This window comes from Neltuma alba, unplaced genomic scaffold (assembly GCF_004799145.2).
Source record: "Neltuma alba isolate B1F8T4 unplaced genomic scaffold, ASM479914v2 tig00012543_pilon, whole genome shotgun sequence".
Classification (NCBI taxonomy): domain Eukaryota; kingdom Viridiplantae; phylum Streptophyta; class Magnoliopsida; order Fabales; family Fabaceae; genus Neltuma; species Neltuma alba.
Genome location: NW_021637005.1, coordinates 31,289 through 51,062, shown reverse-complemented (window position 1 = coordinate 51,062; position 19,774 = coordinate 31,289). Strand labels below are relative to the sequence as shown.

General features: G+C 36.7%; 3 protein-coding genes across 4 annotated transcripts; 2 read left to right on the top strand and 1 right to left on the bottom strand.

Moving 5' to 3' along the window:
- Positions 1-626: 626 nt before the first annotated feature.
- LOC114728527 (phospholipid:diacylglycerol acyltransferase 1-like) lies at positions 627-6,080 on the top strand. Its single transcript, XM_028915438.1, has 7 exons — positions 627-1,158; positions 2,241-2,463; positions 2,598-2,881; positions 3,429-3,753; positions 4,597-4,856; positions 4,950-5,435; positions 5,751-6,080. Exons 1-6 carry the CDS (start codon positions 719-721, stop codon positions 5,425-5,427), a joined length of 2,010 nt encoding a protein of 669 aa, XP_028771271.1. The 5' UTR covers positions 627-718; the 3' UTR covers positions 5,428-5,435; positions 5,751-6,080.
- A 2,572-nt stretch (positions 6,081-8,652) lies between these two features.
- LOC114728526 (mitogen-activated protein kinase kinase 2) lies at positions 8,653-14,374 on the top strand. Its single transcript, XM_028915437.1, has 9 exons — positions 8,653-8,824; positions 8,923-9,007; positions 10,458-10,592; positions 11,887-12,111; positions 12,224-12,406; positions 12,500-12,729; positions 13,130-13,175; positions 13,265-13,365; positions 14,042-14,374. Coding segments are annotated over exons 1-9 (1,083 nt in total). The 5' UTR covers positions 8,653-8,747; the 3' UTR covers positions 14,043-14,374.
- Positions 14,375-15,270: 896 nt separating this feature from the next.
- Positions 15,271-18,421, bottom strand: LOC114728530 (protein phosphatase 2C 53-like). 2 transcript variants are annotated; one of them, XM_028915441.1, is made up of 5 exons: positions 18,324-18,421; positions 17,189-18,187; positions 16,756-17,100; positions 16,551-16,656; positions 15,271-15,942 (listed from the first exon to the last, which is right to left on the bottom strand). In XM_028915441.1, the coding sequence occupies exons 2-5, from the start codon at positions 18,041-18,043 to the stop codon at positions 15,608-15,610; spliced, it is 1,641 nt and encodes a 546-aa protein (XP_028771274.1). In that variant the 5' UTR covers positions 18,044-18,187; positions 18,324-18,421; the 3' UTR covers positions 15,271-15,607. The 2 variants fall into 2 exon arrangements, with proteins under 2 accessions (XP_028771274.1, XP_028771275.1); XM_028915442.1 differs by having other exon boundaries at positions 17,189-18,421.
- Between the last annotated feature and the right edge of the window lie 1,353 nt (positions 18,422-19,774).

Sequence of the window (19,774 nt, the reverse complement as noted above, 5' to 3'; positions counted from 1 at the left end):
CTGGTCACGGACGCCCAGATTCCTCTTGCTTTCGTTCTGTTCATTTCTCATTTGACCACTGTAAAATTTATATTTACTTTTTTTAACCGAATGATGAAATGCATGACGTATAATATTACTCCAATCTTTCTATATATTAAAGTCTTCCCATATGGTTTGGATTTTGTTTCTCTCAAGCAGCTCGCTGATTCTAAATTCCGCAGGTCAGTCAGGAACAATGTAGAAAGCCTGAACGTTCTGCCACGTGTCTAAATTGAAGTTCCTTACCTCTCTGTGGGACCCGCTGTAGCATCTGAGCGCGTTGGAGTCTCAACAAATATGGGACCGCCTCTGGCCTCTGTGCATGCTTTCTTTGCTGCTTCCGCCTCTCCTCGCCGGCGAACGATCCTCTCCGGTCAGTTTGACGGTTATTATTCCGACGAGGAGTGGTTCACGGCTCCCAGCTAAGGTGTCATAAATCATACTTTAGTTACCCCTGCAGCTCGTAGCCTGAGACTCCAAAAACGGCCAATTTCCAACTGCCAGAGACGCCAGGGCAATTCCAGCTTACTTTCACTCATTCCGCGTTTAACTGTTTGTTTATTTTCTGGTTTTAAGCCAGATCTTCATTGATGAGTACTATAAACTAGCGGAACATTTCAAGCTTCGTTCTTCAAATTCTCATTTTGTTTTCCTTTTGTACCTAAACACCTTCTGGTTACTTCTAGATTATTTTAGAATGTCATTCCTAAGACGCAGGAAAGCCGCCGTTGCTTACGCGCCTTCTGATTCAGAGCATAAGTTTGACAAACTTGATGGTAAGGTGAAGGAGGAGAATGTGAAGAGGAAGCGAAAAGACGAGAAGATAAGAAATTGGTCGTGTGTGGATAGCTGTTGTTGGGTAATAGGGTTTATATGTTCAACGTGGTGGTTTTTGCTGCTCTTGTACAATACAATGCCGGCGTCATTTCCTCAGTACGTGGCGGAGGCAATTGGAGGGCCATTGCCGGATCCACCGGGTGTGAAATTGATGAAGCAGGGTTTGACGGCGAAGCACCCCGTGGTGTTTGTGCCCGGCATTGTGACCAGTGGACTCGAACTCTGGGAGGGCCGTCAGTGTGCGGAAGGATTGTTCAGGAAGAGGATGTGGGGCGGCACTTTTGGAGGACTGTACAAGAGGTAATGCCCTTTTCTGATTTCCCATCTTACTTACAGGGGTGGCATCCATATGCGAAAAGCTAGGTATAGTTTGTATTTCTTGATCGGAAGGCAAAAGTAGCCGATTGCACTAGAGATTAATCATTATTGCGTGACGTTGTCTAAATTCTCAGTTATATTAAGGAACCGTTTACCAGAGTCAGAAGCAGAATTGCATTTATTGAAGTAAACTTCTTGTGACTTAAATACGCTAGCAGATTTTATCAGCTTACAAAGTTTTTCTCTCTGTGAGAAAGAGAAGTAACCCTGTAAAGTTCTGCGGAGAGCATATATGGAAAATTTTGACATCTGCTTTCAGAACTGAAAAATCACAAACAAAATTCAAGTGGCCAGAAGACTCAACCTTGTATTAGGTTGAAGCTCACCATCCATGAAATCATTGACGAATGAAACTTGCTCTAATATTTTTGGATGGCATGTTGCTTCAATCTGCCAATACTTTTGGTAATAAATGTTTGTAAGTTGTCAGTAAGCAAAGAAGAGACGGTAGGATATAGTCACTAATTTGTTTTCTGGGAAATGCTGAACTCTTGAGCTTCCCACCTAGTGGTCCAAAGTTTGCAACCGATTTATTTGAAATTTGCAGCCCACTTGACAAAAATTTTGGACCTAATGGCTTGAAAGCCCTTTCAAGAGCAATTTCCCTCTTTTCTTTTCCTTCCTAGAGGAATTTATTGTCACCTTATTGCTCATTCATTTTTTGAATTACAATACTAGGCACTTCCTTGGCTATACTTGTTAGGAATATAAAGTTATATCAATGAGCCTTCGTTTAGTAGTACTGAAGTCGTCTTCTTAGCATCTGACTTCCAATCTCAGTTTGACCAAGATCCCCTAAGAAAGAACTTTACAATTATATTTATGTACTTCATATATTTCTTCAGAACCCTGTTGTCCGAAACCCTTGGGGAGTATATTTAAATTTAAGCGTGCTGTATCACTGTAGTGAATAAAATTTCCACCAGCTTCCTTTGTTTCATCACTGTTTAATGAGACTCAAAATATATCAACAATGCTGTATTTTTTTTTTTTTTTTGTGGCAGACCATTATGCTGGGTGGAGCACATGACCCTAGATAATGAAACAGGACTAGACCGTCCTGGCATAAGAGTGAGGCCTGTATCTGGACTAGTAGCAGCTGATTATTTTGCACCTGGTTATTTTGTCTGGGCTGTTCTAATTGCCAATTTAGCCCACATTGGTTATGAGGAGAAAAACATGTATATGGCCTCGTATGATTGGAGAATCTCATTTCAAAATACAGAGGTAATTCTTTAGTTACACCAACCTTTTTTATGCGTATGGCTTTGAAGATCTTCTTCTTTCTCTGGTTTTCTTGCTGCATAAATGTGCAGTAAACCCTCAGATGAGCTTTTTAATTCCCTGCTTGATTTGAATAGGTAAGAGACCAAACTTTGAGCAGAATGAAAAGTAATATAGAACTCATGGTGGCTACGAATGGCGGTAATAAGGTGGTTGTTATTCCCCACTCAATGGGGGTTCTTTATTTTCTTCATTTTATGAAATGGGTTGAGTCACCTGCACCAATGGGTGGTGGGGGCGGTTCAAATTGGTGTGCAAAGCATATAAAAGCAGTCATGAACATTGGCGGACCCTTTCTTGGTGTTCCAAAATCAGTTGCCGGCCTTTTCTCTATAGAAGCCAGGGATATTGCTGTAGCCAGGTTCTCGTCTTACCTCTAGCCACTATATTGTTTTATCCTTTATATTTGAATTTAATTGATCGGAATTTTTATACTACATATCGAAATTAGATTGGCGTTTTAATTAATATGTAAGAACTGTTCAAGAAAACCTGTTAATGAGGAAAAACTAATCGCAATAAATTGGGTTTCTGTCCTCTTATCATGAAAAAAGACTGAAAAAAGTTAAGAACCTCAACCATTTCTAGACATGTATATTGGACTCTAGTCTATCCCTTTTGGTAAAACGAGTTGTTAAATACATTATTTGCCGGCTACATCCTTAATCAAGTGTCTCTTTGGAAGCCACTTAAATAGTTTCAAGTTTTCATCAGTATTATTTTAACAAGCATTAGTATCAGACACTGATATCAATTTTGAAAGTACTTTAAAAACCAATAAAATTCATGTCAAATGTCTCATTTGCCAGAATGCCTATAATAGATTCCTCGGTACTAAAATTCTAAAACAAGCCTTGCTATTTTCCATCATGTTTTGCACAATTAATGAGCTGCTATTCTATATACAGGACAATTGCACCTGGTATTTTAGACAAGGATGTTTTTGGTCTTCAAACTTTACAACATATAATGCAGATGACTCGAACATGGGATTCAACCATGTCAATGATACCAAAAGGTGGAGACACCATATGGGGGGGCCTTGATCGGTCACCTGAAGGACAATATAACTGCAATGCAAAGAAGCAGAAGAACAATGATACTCATCATGCATTTCACAATGGGAAGGAGAGTTTTAAGCTCATCAAAAACGTGAATTATGGAAGACTTATATCATTTGGGAAAGATGCAGCTGAGTTACATTCCTCTAGGCTTGAGAGGATGGATTTTAGGGTAATATTCCAAATTCCAAACATATAAAAAGTTAGAATTTGTTCAGAATCTCTGTAGCTCATGTTTTTTATTTTGTTTTTGTTTTTTTCCTGCTCATTGATTTTCATTATTTGAATAATATAGTGTTCAAAGTGAATTTGTGCATAAACCAACTTCTTCCCCGGTATCCATTTTCACAACAGCAGCTATTTTGACTTCAGATTATTAAACATGCTTAGATGGTATCATGAGGCTTTGTTTCAGGGCGATCACCATCATGTTGCTATTTGCTAATGCTTTTCGTAATTTCTGTCTCTCTCACATTTGTGCGAAATGATAGAGCTTCCTGTTTGTACATCTGCATTCGAACATATAAATGTAATAGCAAAACCTATCAAGGAACTATCCGCTCCACAAATCTACGAAGAATCAGATTTAGATTCAGAGAGATGACCATTGGATCATATTTGAAACACTCTGACGAATCAGCTACTTGATTTAAATTAATCACCATTTATTTACATTTCTTTACTGGCATACCAGCCCTTGTATATATCTTATGTAATATCAATATTGAAAATATAGAGACCTCGACACTGTCAACCATTTCCATTGCGCCTACTAACCTTCAACACCTACCATTTTCTAAGTTCATATCATCTTAGTCAGGCATGCAAAATGGTCAACAATCATTGACCCTGAAGTTTAACATGTTTTTAAGCAAAAAAACTTCAACCCTTCTCTCAAATTTCTTTTCTGCCTGTCTCCTGATATTTTAATAATGTGGGCACTTGCAGGCACTTGGCATTAATTGCTTTGAAAAATAACAGTTTCTCATTTTCTATCCTTGGTTTCAATTGACAGGTTAAACCTAAGGGTAGGAAGCCTGAAAATAAATCCAAGTGCGCCATCTGGTCGGAGTACCAGGAAATGGGAGTGGAGGGAATCAATGCGGTGGCAGATTACAAAGCTTACACGGCTAGTTCAATTTTAGATCTACTTCATTATGTTGCTCCCAAGATGATGAAGCGTGGAGATGCTCATTTTTCACATGGGATTGCCGACAACTTGGATGATCCTAAATACAAACATTACAAATATTGGTCTAATCCCTTAGAAACAACGTGAGCTTCTTTACGGCTATCTTTGAAGATTCATCATTTCAATTATTTCTATTAGTGGTGGGTATTCTTAGTCTTTCTTCTTTGCTTCTACAGATTACCAAATGCTCCAGATATGGAAATCTACTCGATATACGGTGTGGGGATACCTACAGAGAGAGCATATGTTTACAAGTTAACCCCTCCATCTGAGTGCTACATTCCTTTTCAGATTGACTCGTCAGCAAATGATGAGGACTCTTGTCTAGAAGGTGGAGTTTATTCGGCTGATGGAGATGAAACTGTTCCAGTTTTAAGTGCTGGCTTCATGTGTGCGAAAGGTTGGCGAGGAATAACCCGTTTCAATCCTTCAGGAAGCCCTACTTACATAAGGGAGTATAGGCATGCCCCTCCAGCCAATCTTTTAGAGGGCAGGGGAACCCAGAGTGGTGCACACGTTGATATTTTGGGGAATTTTGCGGTGATTGAAGATATTATTAGAGTAGCAGCAGGAGGTACTGGCAAGGACTTAAATGGAGATAGGGTGTACTCTGATATTTTCAAATGGTCTGAAAAGATAAACTTGAAGCTCTAGCTTACATGGTTAGTCTTCCTCCTTGTTAGATCAGAAGTCAGAACTTCCTTCAATTTCTATGCCCTATCTTAAGTGAGATGGTTTATAGAGCTTTTATATTTTAAGAAGAGGCTATGATATCAACGGTTCTAAACTACTAGTATTGCATGCTGCTTTATGGCTACTTTAAACTAAACAGACCTTCATTTGACTTTGAAACTTTGAACAAGATTTTTGGCATGATAGTTACATAAAAGGACATTGAATAATCTTCTGCATTTATGCGAAATGGTTGGATATGTGCGTCTATTCTGACTAAATTGCTGTCTCATGCTTAATTTCAGGATCAGCTTGAACCCTGCCTGGTTCTCCCATGTGCTGAGAGATGACGATTTTGTGGCCGCATGTGTCGGAGGGGGTTAAGGATGATGGTGATTATAAATGTAGCCTTAATCCTTAGCCTCGGGGAGTGCATATGCTGAGTCTGTTAAACGAAATTGTTCGTTTCTAATCAAATGTTGGGCGTCGCGTTCTTTTGGTCTTAAATTGATGTGGGTAATATTTTTTATGATGAAATGTATAACCTTAGTGATTAATTTCAATTACTTAGCATGATCACTTGTAAATATATATATATATATATATATATATCAATTCAACCGTATTGTTTAAAATTATTTGCACGAGCCTCTTGTTGAAATCACTAGACAACTTTTCGCGCATATTAAACGGAGTTTGATGATTGATTGTACCATTTACTGATAAGAGTGGCTTGTGCCATAAATGGTATACGGACAGATTAGGCCGTAAGTGCTAGGATCGAAATTGAAAGGAGAATGATAAATAATTGAGAGGAGAGAAATTAAACCTAATTCATGTTTAACAAAAGGGTACGTGTATGGTCGGACGCGCGAGGATTTTCAGTTTGCCTATTGCTTTGGCATTTGTCGGTAACAATGCCTTCTGAAACTAGATCCATCATAAAATCAAAACAAAGAGCATCTTACGATTATGGTTTGCCTTTACACGCGCGCGCGTGCGCACAATTTGGGTTGAACATTGCAACTTGGTTACTGTATGTGTGTGTACACACAATCACCAATTGGCTTGGCTGGTTTCGCTACATATTTTGCCAAAACTCTCACAATGTAAAGCTGCATAACTGACTTGAAATGGCCTATATGTGAGGTTCATTTTTTGAAAATAAATTACGACCCTCCAAAGCTATTATAATTAAATGAATGAGTTTAATTTTCAGTGTTAAATAATGAATGGATAATTATTATATAATTTTTTTAATCAGTTTGATGATTTATTAATTCTAATATATAATCGAGTATTTTAACATGCACACACAGTATCTTGGGAAAATTCCTTAAAAAGCCAATTGAATAACTCAAATTATCCATATTGATTGCATATGTTAAGAGAATTGTTCTAATGCATAATTGGAAAGGATTATTTTCCGATTCTAAATATAAGACTCATTTTATAATATAAATTACCCTATAAAATATGTCTTATATTTAGGACTGGAAGAGTATTTTAGAAAAATAATGCATCTTTTTAACAAATAATTAACTTAATTTTGTATCTTTGAAAATTAGTTATATGGATCTTATAATACAAATAAGAATGTGTAATTCGTTACTTTTAATCACTTTTTAAATTTTAATATGTAGGAAGCAATTAAAAGCATCATATGTATTAAGAATAAAATTATAGAGATTTTTTTTAATGAAGTAACATATTTAAAAATGTAAGGCATTTTGGGTTTATCTAATATTGATTAATACTCCATCTAGTGTTTATTATAATTTTCAAATAACTGACTTACATATAATAAAGAATCAGTTAAAATTAATTAAAAATAATAAATGAGTAAGAGATATATTTTTATTTTCAAATGGAGGAAGTAATGATTTTCTTAGCACAAGACTTGAACTAAGCCCTAATCACTTGGGAGCAACCACGGCTGACCCATTTTAATTACCGTAGCTGCGGGGTCAGTCCTCAATCCGGCTGTCTTATGTTTCAGGCTGTAAAGCATTGTTTGACTAATCCCGCTGGTCGGACGTTACTTTAATTTGGCCTACCTAGGTTGTGCATTAACCACCACCCACCTGTATGCCTCACCAGAATGTTGAATATTCTGACCTTCCCTTTTTTTCGTTTGAAAAAAAAAGATTCATATAATTTTTAATCTCTCAAATTTACTCTTCTTTTAATTTTGATCCCTCAAGTTTCAAATCATAGGTTTTTGATCCTTTAAGTTTTATTTCATTCAAAATATTATCTCTGTAATCCAATAAAAAATTGGACTATTTTGTCTCTTGAGAGACCAAAAACCTATGGTTTAAAACTTGAGGAACTAAAAACAAAATGAGGACAAACTTAAGGAATAAAAATTATATTAACCCTTAAAAAAAATCTTGATTCCCCCCAACTCCCATAAAATTGCTCAGAAATAAAAGTAAACCAAATATCTAATTATGTAATTATTTATTTTTTTAAGGGTTAAGGTGCATCCAGTATCCCGAAATATTTTTTCAAATACAAAAGTATTTCCAAAATATTTTGTAGCGTATTTCAATACTTCAAAATATTTATCTAAAAAAATATTTTGAGATGCTGGATATGTCAAAAAATATTTCACGATGCTAGAGAGATATAAACAAATACTTGGCTGCTCATCTAAATACTTTAAGGTGTTAGATGCAGGGAAAAAAAACTTTGGGAGTGTTGGATGTACTTAAAATTTTTTTAATATATTAATTTAATTATTTCATTAAAATATGAATTAAGTAAAATATTATATACTATAAGAAGCTTTTCTTTAAACAAGCTTTCAAGAAAAATTGATGTCAGAAAAAATCATCAGAAAATCATACTAACATTATTTTAGAGGACAAAATCGGTTTGTCGATAATATAATCTATTTTACTATCAAAAAAAGATAATATAATCTATTTTAAAAAAACGAAAAGAAAAATCCAAAAAATGATGTAAAAGGCGCGGGTAAATGGGCGAGAAGTCTGAAAAGTCAAAACATGCTTCCATCGTCGAAGCTGATCTATTTTGATCGTCAATCGTGACTGCTCTTCACTATCCAATCACAATTTTTGAATCTTACAACACTTAATGCAAGAATGATTTTCTTTTGTTTTGTTTTGCTTTTGAAAAAAAATCCCAAATACTGGTCAAGATATTACTATAATAGAATTATTATTTCGGTGTATAAATTCAGTGCCCGGTTTTTTGGCTTTCATTTCTCCTCCTGAAACATTCTGACTCCCTACAATTACTGAACACCTAACTCGTTCCACCAGAAATCCAAAATCATGAAGAAAGGAAACTTAGGCCTCAATCTCAAGCTCAATGTTCCTGCATCTGATCAGGTTTCCTTCGCCAAGTTTCTGTAAGTCTCCTTCTTCTTGGAAATCCATCCGTATGAGTGAATGCGGGTGTGTGTTTGGCTTTGGCTGATTCAAATCTGGGATTTTGAATGTATTGTAGGACGGAAAGCGGGACGTTTAAGGATGGGGATTTGCTTGTTAATCGGGATGGAGTTCGAATTGTGACTGAGACTGAAGTCGAAGCTGTAACATATGTCTTTCAATTCTGTTCTTTTTTCTTTCACTTTTCTTAGTGCATATCCAATCAAATTGCCCTGCGTTTCTTTGGGTGCATTTTTTCATCTTGATCATTGGATCTGATGAAATGTTCTGTGTGATAAAAAAGGATTTCTTAACTTTCTGTTTTTTCTTAATTTTAATCCCTCCCAAGCCCAAGCGGAGAAATTTTTTTGGTTGGAAAGCAGCATCAAAGCCTATGTTGTAGATTAATTATTTTTGCCTTTTACTTGACATCATCTTTGATTACAAAATCTGAATGAGTTTGGGAAGCTATTGAGCTTTGCCTCCCCAGCTGCTGCAACTGGTTGGACCAGAAATGTCAAGGAACTAATGCTTTATTGTATATCTTCGCTTATCTTCGTTTTTCTCTTAAATCAACCGGAGGATAAGCTGCAAGATGCAAGCTTATGGCACAAAGACTGCTCCGCAATCTGGTTTTTAACTTTTATGTCAATGCCATTTAAGAAAATGGACACTTTTGGGGAAGTTTTAATGTGACATTCGATGCATAAAATCAATTGTTTGTGTTCTTTTATCTCGACTCCATCTAAGGAAATGACCATTTTTGGATGAATTTTTGGTGCATAAAATTGTCTGAGTCTGTTTTATTGCTATCTCGGTACTCGGGCCATAGAAATTATGGACCATGACATGGGACACGTTATTGACATAAATATAGGCATATTAATTATCAATATGCAATTTAAATATCTACCTAAAAAACATATAATTTAAAGTGTAGAATCATGTTTAAAATGATTATCCAACTTGTGTGGGACATGGACGTCATTTCTTTAAGTGTCCATGCTTCATAGCTTTCAGACCCCTTCTTTCCTTCCCTTCCCTTCTGTATTTCTATGCTAAGAATGGCAGAGTACAAGTCTGGGGCCTTTCTTTTCTGCCACAACTCTTGTGCGAATGGTTTGAACTAATAGAAAATACTATCATTATTTTGACCATTTAAATTTGAATTAAGGTGCAAATTTGCTCTGAAAGTTTTTGCTCAATACCAGTGTTGCCTTGGAAGTTTTTTTGGGTTCAATGTCACCCCAGAAGTTTCAAAACATGGCAGTGTTACCCCACCTCGTTAAAAAACTAATGTTCTCTATTAAAGTATTGACATTGACCGTTAATATTTTTAAAGGTAAAAGGCAGCATTGCTTTATTTTAACACTTCGGAGGATAAACCAAAAAAAAGAAAAAACTCCTGGTCAAATTTGATCCTTAATTTTTTAAATTAGTTCCTGATAACATTATTCTTTCCATCATGGGAAATTTTTTTTGGTGGGGGGGGGGCTTTAATCTCTTAACCTGAATTTTCCTATATTTACTTTTATTTTGTAAAAAACTTAGAAATTGATATATATGCTGGCTGAACTCTGACAATTTGTTAATTATGGGTTTAATATCTGCCAGGCACCCCCTATCAGACCTCTGGACAACCAGTTGAGTTTGGCAGACATAGACATAATCAAAGTGGTTGGCAAGGGAAATGGCGGGGTAGTGCAACTGGTGCAACACAAATGGACTAATCAGTTTTTTGCACTAAAGGTATGCATAGTCCCTGCATATTGCTCACTTTGCCTTGAATTTGTATCTTCTGCTCTTTGGTTTTTATATATTTAGTTATCTCTTTCATACTTGTGTTGTCTAGCCGGATTTCATAATTTCAAAGGTTACTGCCCTTCTCTCCCATGAAATTCTTGCAATGAGCACTGAGATATTTCAGCTTGGTAATTATTGTGAACTTTAATACATGTTTTACCATACAATAGCAGTCAGTCAAGGACACATTCTCTAGAAAGTTTCAAGAAAATGGTATGGTCTCATCATTATCCTTTTTGTATAAAAAATAATTTTCAGATTTTAGTAGAGTTTGTTTGGAAGGTGAAGCATTGTTTTGTAAACAGAATACTTTTGGTGTTATTGTGTTCCAAGGGAGGATATTGGACGTCTTGGTATCTCTGAACACATTGACTAAGATGCGACTTCATATCTGGGAGTTTACGTTTTAATCTATCATTTGACGGGACAATTTAGATTACATTCAGAGGACATTTGCTGAGCCCAAGGCTTGAATATTTTAGCTTTTTCACAAGAAATTGAGAATCTCTTTTTTGCTCATCATTTTGTTTTTCTCCTCTTGTTATTCATTGCATGCATTAACTTGATTTTGGATGATAAGCATGCGTGGAATATGTGGTAGCTGGTAGGGATTTAGGTGGTATGGGATGCCTAAATAGTATGAGATGCTTAATTGAGCATTTAAGTTGATAGGTTCTCTCGTCTCAATAACTAGCTTTTGGGGGAGAGTTCCTCATCCTACTTAAATATCCATCTTTATCATATTTGTTCTTCCTTCTGATTTCTACATTTTTTAAATTTTGGTTGTACTCTTGTGTGTCTGTGTGGTCTGACAATCTAATTTATTAATTTGAAAGCTGCTTCCATATCATTTTACTGTTGAAAGTGTTTAAACTTGTGAAGCACTTTCCTATCATAATACGTTCATGATTGGATCCCCAACTGTGAAAAATTGGTTATGTTGTGAAGCATTGGATGACAGCTTAGGCAATATTCAGGTGGGAGAGGGACACTGGAGTCCTTTTGGGAGAGATTTGAGGAGTTTGTTTGAAGAATGGGATTAAAAATCAGCTGAGAGAAGAGCAGGGACAATTTGGGGAGAAGTATTGGGATGTTCTAGCTAATTGAAGAACCAGGGTTTACTTATTTTCGCTCCATCTATACTGCAAATTCGGATATTGAAGTCTATTTCCATCTGTTTACAATCTTGACATGTTTTACACATTCCGTTACTTATGGTACATGCTTCTCCACAATTTAGGTTATCCAAATGAATATTGAGGAGTCCATGCGAAGGCAGATAGCACAAGAGCTTAAGATCAATCAGTCAGCTCAATGCCCGTATGTTGTTATTTGCTATCAGTCATTCTATGATAATGGTGCCATATCAATCATCTTAGAGTACATGGATGGAGGTTCTTTAGCAGATCTTCTGAAGAAAGTTAAAACAATTCCAGAAAAATATCTTGCTGCTATCTGTAAGCAGGTGAGGAGTAAGTAGTTACCTTTCAATATTTCAGACTTAGGTTCTGGCAATCTGGCTGGAGGAGTTGGTTCCACCACTATACCTGATTTCTCTCATGTGTTTCGCAATGCAGGTGCTTAAGGGTTTGATATATCTTCACCATGAAAAACATATTATCCACAGGGACTTAAAACCTTCTAATCTGTTGATAAACCATCGAGGGGAGGTAAAGATTACTGACTTTGGTGTGAGTGTAATAATGCAAACAACATCTGGTCAAGCAAATACTTTCATCGGCACATACAACTATATGTCTGTGAGTACGTTGTGTACCTATGTATTATCAATCTGTCATGTTTCTGGGAACACCTATGTATGAGGCAACTTATCCGTTTTGTCTGAATTACAGCCAGAGAGAATAGATGGGAGCCAGAATGGCTATAACTACAAAAGTGATATATGGAGTTTGGGACTGATATTGCTTGAGTGTGCTACTGGGCGGTTTCCATATACACCACCTGATCAAGGTGAAAGATGGGAAAGTATTTTTGAGCTAATTGAAACTGTTGTTGATAAACCTCCTCCCTTTGCTCCATCTGATCAGTTTTCTCCGGAATTCTGCTCGTTTATCTCTGCATGGTAAGTATATTCAATTACTAAATTGTGTAAGGTCTTGAGAACCTTTGCCCACCACAAAATAGAAAAACAGATGAAAAAGGAAAAGACGAGAAGGATCTTTTAAAATGCCTGGCAGTTTCTTAGAATAAGTCTGTAAATAAATAGAACCTTAACATAAAATGTAAAAAACTGTGCCATACCTTGGAGTTGTATCTTCATAATTCACACCGTAAGATTTTTTTCATAATTACACAGAAGTGGTGTTTAACTGTCTTAAAATAATGTTGAAGGCCAGCAACTTTCACCCCCCCCCCCCCAAACATGGGGGAAAAAAAATCGACTAGCTGTCCTGTCATGAATTTTCTGCGACTTTTTCTCATGAGGTTTTTGATCCTCCTCTGTCAATCTTCTCTTTGTTTAGTTTACAGAAAGACCCAAAAGATAGACTGTCAGCTCAGGATCTTATGGTGAGTGACTGCGTAAAACTTATTTATATGGGCACACCTTGTACAATATCTTCTCTGATGTGATGAAATATATCTGATATGAAATCCAGGGACATCCTTTTATCAACATGTATGGGGACTCAGATGTAGATCTTTCGGCTTATTTCAAGAATGCAGGATCCCCGCTTGCAACTGTGCCTACTTCTACTTGGTAAGTTTCAACGTTGCCCCTTTCTCAAAATGGAAACATAGCCATCTTCCCTTTTGTTTTATGCGTCATTTCCCCTCATGTTGTTAAAGATAGGGGTATGTGTGTGTTAATTAAAGGGTCTACTAATCAATACCAGAACTTCTGCTTCAATATTGAGGAATTTGTTTGTTATTGTAAACTATTGAGCATTTAGGGAGAAAAAGAAAGAGTAGTACAAAATAGACATTTGTTCCGTAATTGATATATAAATATATCAAGTTTTGAAAGTGAGAAAGTGAAAGAGGACTCCTCCTTGAAGACAAGAGGCAATGATGGAGAAAATAACTGAAGAACCTTTGGATCTGCCTAACTCATCAAGAATAACGGACATAAAACTGGAAGCTAGCTGTTGGTGTAGGAAATCCTCGATATTTATTTACCAACTAGGAACCAATTTAGGTTTTATTTTGTCAGAATAAGTACTAATGTTGTTACATAAAGCGTGACAAAACATAGCAGTAACCTTTACTTACAGGCGTCCAATTCTTGTTGCTAACATACCGAGATTATCTGACCTTCTGTTTTGGGACAATTTAATAATCCTTAACAATGGAAATCGATTGCACTCTTTGGCTGGTGCTGTGACCTTTAATTTTACCTGATATGTAGCCGCAGTTTTTGATACCTCTCTATGCAGATCATAGAAATTATGAAGGACATTTTTTTTTGGATATCAAGTGGATTCGTCGATTATGAGACTTGCAAGTGCTGTGATCCACGAGGCTGCGATGATTAAGACTTCATGAAGAATTTTAGGGCTGAAGATGATCAGCGTCCACGGACCGCGAAAAGTTTGAATTTTTATGATGGGAACTAAGGATACATTACTAGTGTTATTTGCCCTATATGCGGATTGCATGGTTTGTTGTACAAATTATTGAGATCATAGTTTGTATGGATGTTGCAAAGGCACGTCTAAATCTATGCCAAAGGTTTTGAATTCATTATATCCAAGTCGTTTGCAAGTTCACCTCTGCCCTAATGTACTTTTAGGTTATGGCTGGTCAAATTGCTTCCTGGGGTTTCGATTACTTGATAAACTGTTGATAACCCAGGCCCTGTCAATTTTTGTTTTCCCCCAATTTTTGAGAAATGAGTTTTTCCTAAAATAAGTGTTTCAATAACGAAACTAGATAATTCACCCAAAAAAAAAAACTAGTAATGCTTAAAATATGGTTATTATTCTTATACTATAAGATCTCGTTTGTAGACATAAGGTCTTGTAATTAGAACCGGAAGTAGTATAAGAATAATAATCATATTTTACTGCAAACGATATCTTATAATTAGAATTGGAGGTAGTATACTGTTTTTCTTTTCAAAAAAAAAAATTTGTGGCTAGAGAATTTAACCGTGCTTTTTTAGTGTAAATATTTGGATGAATAAGTAAATATGACCATTCATCTTGGTTAATTTGACTAAAATTTTAATCGTCGAATTTTCTTGGTCATAAACATGAAAATATATCTTCGTAAAATGTAACATCAGGATTCACATGAGTCTCTCCCGCAAATGCAGATCTTATTGACGGCAATAATAACATTAAAATGGGATGAAGCAATAGAATGCCAATGTTGAAAAGTGAAAACACGCCCTATTGTAAGTTTTTGACAAGGCAATCAATACTGTCAAAATTAGTGACAAATAATATATTGTAAGTTTCTGTATGGGACCTATTATTATTTTATGGTTGACAAATAGTATGTTATAAATTTCATATTATTATTGATCTTATTACACACATGTTTAACTTAAGGACGTTAAAACTTAGATGATTATGCTGCCACAGGGTTGTCTTTGAGAACTACAAGTTCATTTCAATGGATTTGTCTGTGGCGTAGCACAACCACCCGATATAGCCATACGGGAATCAATTCAAACCATCTAATCATTCAGAGCAGAGCCATGTGGCTTTGATCAATTGTACGGTCCACACACGTAAACATGGACTAAAAAATATTTCCTCTCTAGAATCAAGTTAGCTTTCTAATGTGGAAAGCTATCACAGTGATAACAAGAACCAAACGAACCTAACCTCATCCCCTGCAGATTCTGGTATATACTTAAAAACAGGATAAGATGGCTAAGCCCAGACGTGATGGAAAAAACCGACGGGCTACATAACTGTGGTAAGAAAGAAATATATTTGCAAGATACTCCTATATCTATGAAATGAAAGTCCAGGTGACTGACGGTACTTATGTCATGCCTTGGTCTTAAATTTCCTTCTACCCTTCAAGTCTATCACTATAACAGAAATGTTATCTTTGCTTCCTCTTTGGAGAGCAACTCCAGATAAGTACTCTGCAGCAGACTGTGCTGCAGGATCAACTCCCTCTCCCGGCCCTGTCGATCCGCCATTGCCATGTTTCTTGTGCCAAAGAAGGATTCGTTTTCGTGCAATCTCGCAGGCTTCTTCATTTGTCATGACATCCCATAAACCATCACTTGCCAGAATTAGGCACTCATCCTTTTTCTCCCTACGGACGAACTTCACTTCTGGTGTAGGTATTATCCATGGCTTTAAGTACCTATCACCTGGCGGCCATCAAGGAAAATTAGGTCACAAGAAAAAGTAACAGAGTTATAAAAAATTAAAAAGTATAATAAATATTCGAACGACACCCTGCATCCTTCCATAAAATTGAATATTAAAGTATTTTATATGCCCACATGGCGAGAAATCTCAATTCTTTACTAGAACTAAATGTTCAACTACCAGGGGGAAAATTGTTGCTAAGTTTGTTATTTTCCCATTAATAGTTTTCATGAGACAATCATCCGGTACTGATTTCACATGGAAAGTTCATGAAGGTTCTTTCCTGTCCCCAGATCTTAGGTACTAAGGCACGGTCACTAGAATATTCAAGCTAAAAGAACACCATGCAACAGTGACAGCGCAGAACTTCATGAATAGAACAATAACACAAACAAGATAGCAGTAAATCTATGTAAGATAGACGTTAAAACATATAACTTGGATATCAAAATATTAAATACCTTAACAGAGTGCACAGTACTGGGCAACCATAATGTATAGATATATAACATGTCGTAGAGATGCCGAAGGCACACAAGGTCATGCTTGATGATAGTCAGTAAAAAAGAAAAGAAGCTTAAAAGAAAAAAAAGTCCTGAACACATACCTATGGATCTTGACACTGCCAAGACGCCGAGCACCCGGTATCCATTCCATTGTATGATCCTTCCTCCCGCAGCTTCTATCCTGGCCCACTCATCCTCTCTATTTGGCTGCACACGATACAAAGTGAAAGTAAATACAATGAATCATTCAATTTCTGCTTCAAGTGAACGGCGAAAACAAACTGTAATATGAATAAAATATCCCACTTTGTGATCAGAAGATAATGGCAGCGCTTCTTTTCCACGACACAAGACTGCTCTTGAATCCCCACAATTTGCAATTATTAAGTGGTTTTGGCATAAAATGACAACCACTGCAGTAGAACCAACAGTTTCAGGAGCAAGTGGTTCCATGCTAGATTCTGATCCATCATTATTGATTTCATTGTTCTCAGCATGAATTCCTCCAACTTCGTCATCAACTTTCCGGAAACAATTGGAAAATGCTTTCTTCCAATGGTCCGTCCAACTAATTCCATCCAAACTCGAGTCTGCATCTTGTAACTCCTCAACAAGCACTGAATGAAGACGCTCCCGGCAATAATTAGCAACCTGCAAAAACAAGTACTCAGTGAAATGAGTCAACTTCAACAACACTGCGACTTGCATCAAAATATTTGATTGAAACTTGAAAGCATACCTGACAGCCACCATGTCCATCATAGACAGCAAAAAAGTGGGCAACTGAGTTTTCAGTGTTTTCATTCCCAGTGTTGTCCATTAGCATATGGGAAGGAACTTGCAAAAGGTGAAGATTTGCAGCAATAGCATCCTCCATCTCGTGTCTCCTTCCACAAATAGATGAAAAGCCCCAAAGAGGTCCGCTATTCAAATCCAGAGTCTTCTGGAAGCTTGCTCTGCACACTTTTTCCTCCGTTGGCATCTCAAGAGGTGGGGCAATTAGTTTTGGATCAGACCCATCCGACCCACTGCCATCTTCACTCTCAGGATCTGTTGGAACAGAAACAATGTCTTGCACCGGCTCCTGCACAGTATATGAATCGTTCAAACTGTACATACCATGGGCATTATCTTCAACCTCCATGGCATTAGGTATATCAATCTCTGAAGTTGAAGATTTCTCCCCAAGGATACCGCAATTCTCACAGGCCATAGACTGAGACCTTGAATCATGCAGACATCGAAAATCAACCCCTAACCCGTGTTCATCTTCCCTCCCTCCCTGATTATGGGTTTCATTTGAGGTCCAATTACGGTTACATTTAATGAACATTTCTGGCACATGCGAAGCACCAGCCTGATTCTCCTTTTCCCCTGCAGATACTGTAATCTGATGTTGTGGACTAGCATCTGTCGAATTTTCATCACTTCCAACAGATCCAAAGCTCTCCATTGCAGGATTTAATATCAGTGTTGCTGTACTTGCCATAAATTTTAATCCAGCAATATCCATGTGTTTTGTCACTGATGAGTCCTTAGGGATCAAATTCCCAAGAGTGAATGGCACTGCAACCGCCGAAGATATTTCCTCCATATATTTACTTTGCCTTGTAGAAACAGCCTTATCCCCCTCGCCCACTAGAATATGGAAAACTGCCAGCCTCTAACTAATTTTATACCCTATTTCCTTAGGCCTCTGTTCCTCACGCGTTCAATCCGACATAAAACACCAAGACGCCTACGGCAAGAAATTAAAGGAGCTTAGAACCCACTTTTCCAAGAGACAGCGATTTACACTATTTATTTAGGCATCAAACATTGAAGCTGTGGAACTAGATACTAGAGTAGCTCTCTAGATTCTTTCTGAATTTTACCTGATTTTGGACCTGCTTGTTCAATCAATACCAGCCAAAAGGGGTACTATCTGATGTACTAAAATCTTCTATTTCTACCTTCTCACCAACCCTTCGGTCCCCTGGAAAATCAGGCAATCGATGATTCAGGAACCATATCAAAATAATGGAAAAGTCAGTGCCTCTCTCTCTCTCTCTCTCTCTCTCTCTCTCTCTGTGTGGCCTAAGCATAAAGACGAGGGAATGGGGTCGTTGAACAAGCAAACAACAACAAAAACATAATGATAACAACAACAACAATAAGCGAAACAGTTAAAAAACCGCCCAATCAGTACAAGAATGGGAACAGAAGTTCCCCAGATCTGAGGCAACCCACGCCATCCATTGAAATTCCATTAGGTTTTCCTCTCTTGTGTTACTTTCATATGTCAACCCACACCAAGCATCTCCATTCTCAATAATACAGAAAAAGATGTCCATATCGATCATTACAACTTCCACCCACTTCAACCAATTAAAGTGCACAGAGATTATTCTCCGAAGACAGTGAAAGCAAAGACAAATTCGTAATCCAGAGTCGCTTACCTTTCTCAAAACGAAAAATCCTGCGTGTGAAGGGACAGGGAAGGGTATGGTGCGAGGAAGAAGCCTGCACGAGGATATGCTGTTATTTATCGGTTACATTTCTCAGAGATCAGAGTTCAGACGACAAAAGATACCTGGTTTTTTTCAGGCCAAAAAAAAAAAGTTTATTAATTTATTTTTACTTTGACCATTTAACATCATTTTGTTCCAATTTTTTGAAAAATCAAAATTTGTATCCCAATCTCATCAATAAAATAAAAAACAGATGGTTGTTAATTAATATCATAAAAAATTAAATTTATACTTAAAATGTTAAATGATATAATAATTAAAACTAGTTAAAATCATAAAATTAAAACTAATTAAGAGCAGCCAAGATGACCAAAAAAAGTTAACACATGATGATAACACCCGGCAATTCATTCACTTATTTTTGTACTTAAAAAATTAAATCCGAAAATTAAAATTATTAAATTATAGTCTGATGAATGAATTTCTTAAGGAAGAATATCTCCAAATAAATGGAAGAAGTCATTCCATGAGGTTTCCTTTGTATTGGTTAATTAGATGCAATATGTCCTAATCCAGATTACCTTTAATTAATCCCAGATTTAAATGTCAAAGTCTTTGTAGTTTGCTGTACCAAACTGCTTCTCTCTCATCCATTATGGACTTTATTACTTGCTTTTACAATGGGACTCTTATATTAATGTCAAGTCCACATGTCCCCATTTCATTCATTCTTTCTTTAAAATATCAATCCCCGGCCACCATGTGAATACACCTAAGTTAGGCAAAAATTAAGCAAGACAAGACATTTAGCAATAATCACATCTAGGGACCCCACCTAATCTCCGAATTTCAATAAGTTAATTACTCCTCCGGTC

What these genes read in the sequence shown, in the direction of transcription:
- LOC114728527 (XM_028915438.1), top strand. Translation starts at nt 719, where the DNA reads ATGTCATTCCTAAGACGCAGGAAAGCCGCCGTTGCTTACGCGCCTTCT. An exon ending in AGGGATATTGCTGTAGCCAG is followed by an intron (nt 2,882 to 3,428) that starts GTTCTCGTCTTA and finishes TTCTATATACAG; the next exon opens with GACAATTGCACCTGGTATTT. An exon ending in TTGAGAGGATGGATTTTAGG is followed by an intron (nt 3,754 to 4,596) that starts GTAATATTCCAA and finishes TTCAATTGACAG; the next exon opens with GTTAAACCTAAGGGTAGGAA.
- LOC114728530 (XM_028915442.1), bottom strand. Translation starts at nt 18,043, where the DNA reads ATGGAGGAAATATCTTCGGCGGTTGCAGTGCCATTCACTCTTGGGAAT. An exon ending in ATGGACATGGTGGCTGTCAG is followed by an intron (nt 17,101 to 17,188) that starts GTATGCTTTCAA and finishes TTGTTTTTGCAG; the next exon opens with GTTGCTAATTATTGCCGGGA. An exon ending in CATTATCTTCTGATCACAAA is followed by an intron (nt 16,657 to 16,755) that starts GTGGGATATTTT and finishes TATCGTGTGCAG; the next exon opens with CCAAATAGAGAGGATGAGTG.
- LOC114728526 (XM_028915437.1), top strand. Translation starts at nt 8,748, where the DNA reads ATGAAGAAAGGAAACTTAGGCCTCAATCTCAAGCTCAATGTTCCTGCA. An exon ending in ATCAGTTTTTTGCACTAAAG is followed by an intron (nt 10,593 to 11,886) that starts GTATGCATAGTC and finishes TCCACAATTTAG; the next exon opens with GTTATCCAAATGAATATTGA. An exon ending in GCACATACAACTATATGTCT is followed by an intron (nt 12,407 to 12,499) that starts GTGAGTACGTTG and finishes TCTGAATTACAG; the next exon opens with CCAGAGAGAATAGATGGGAG.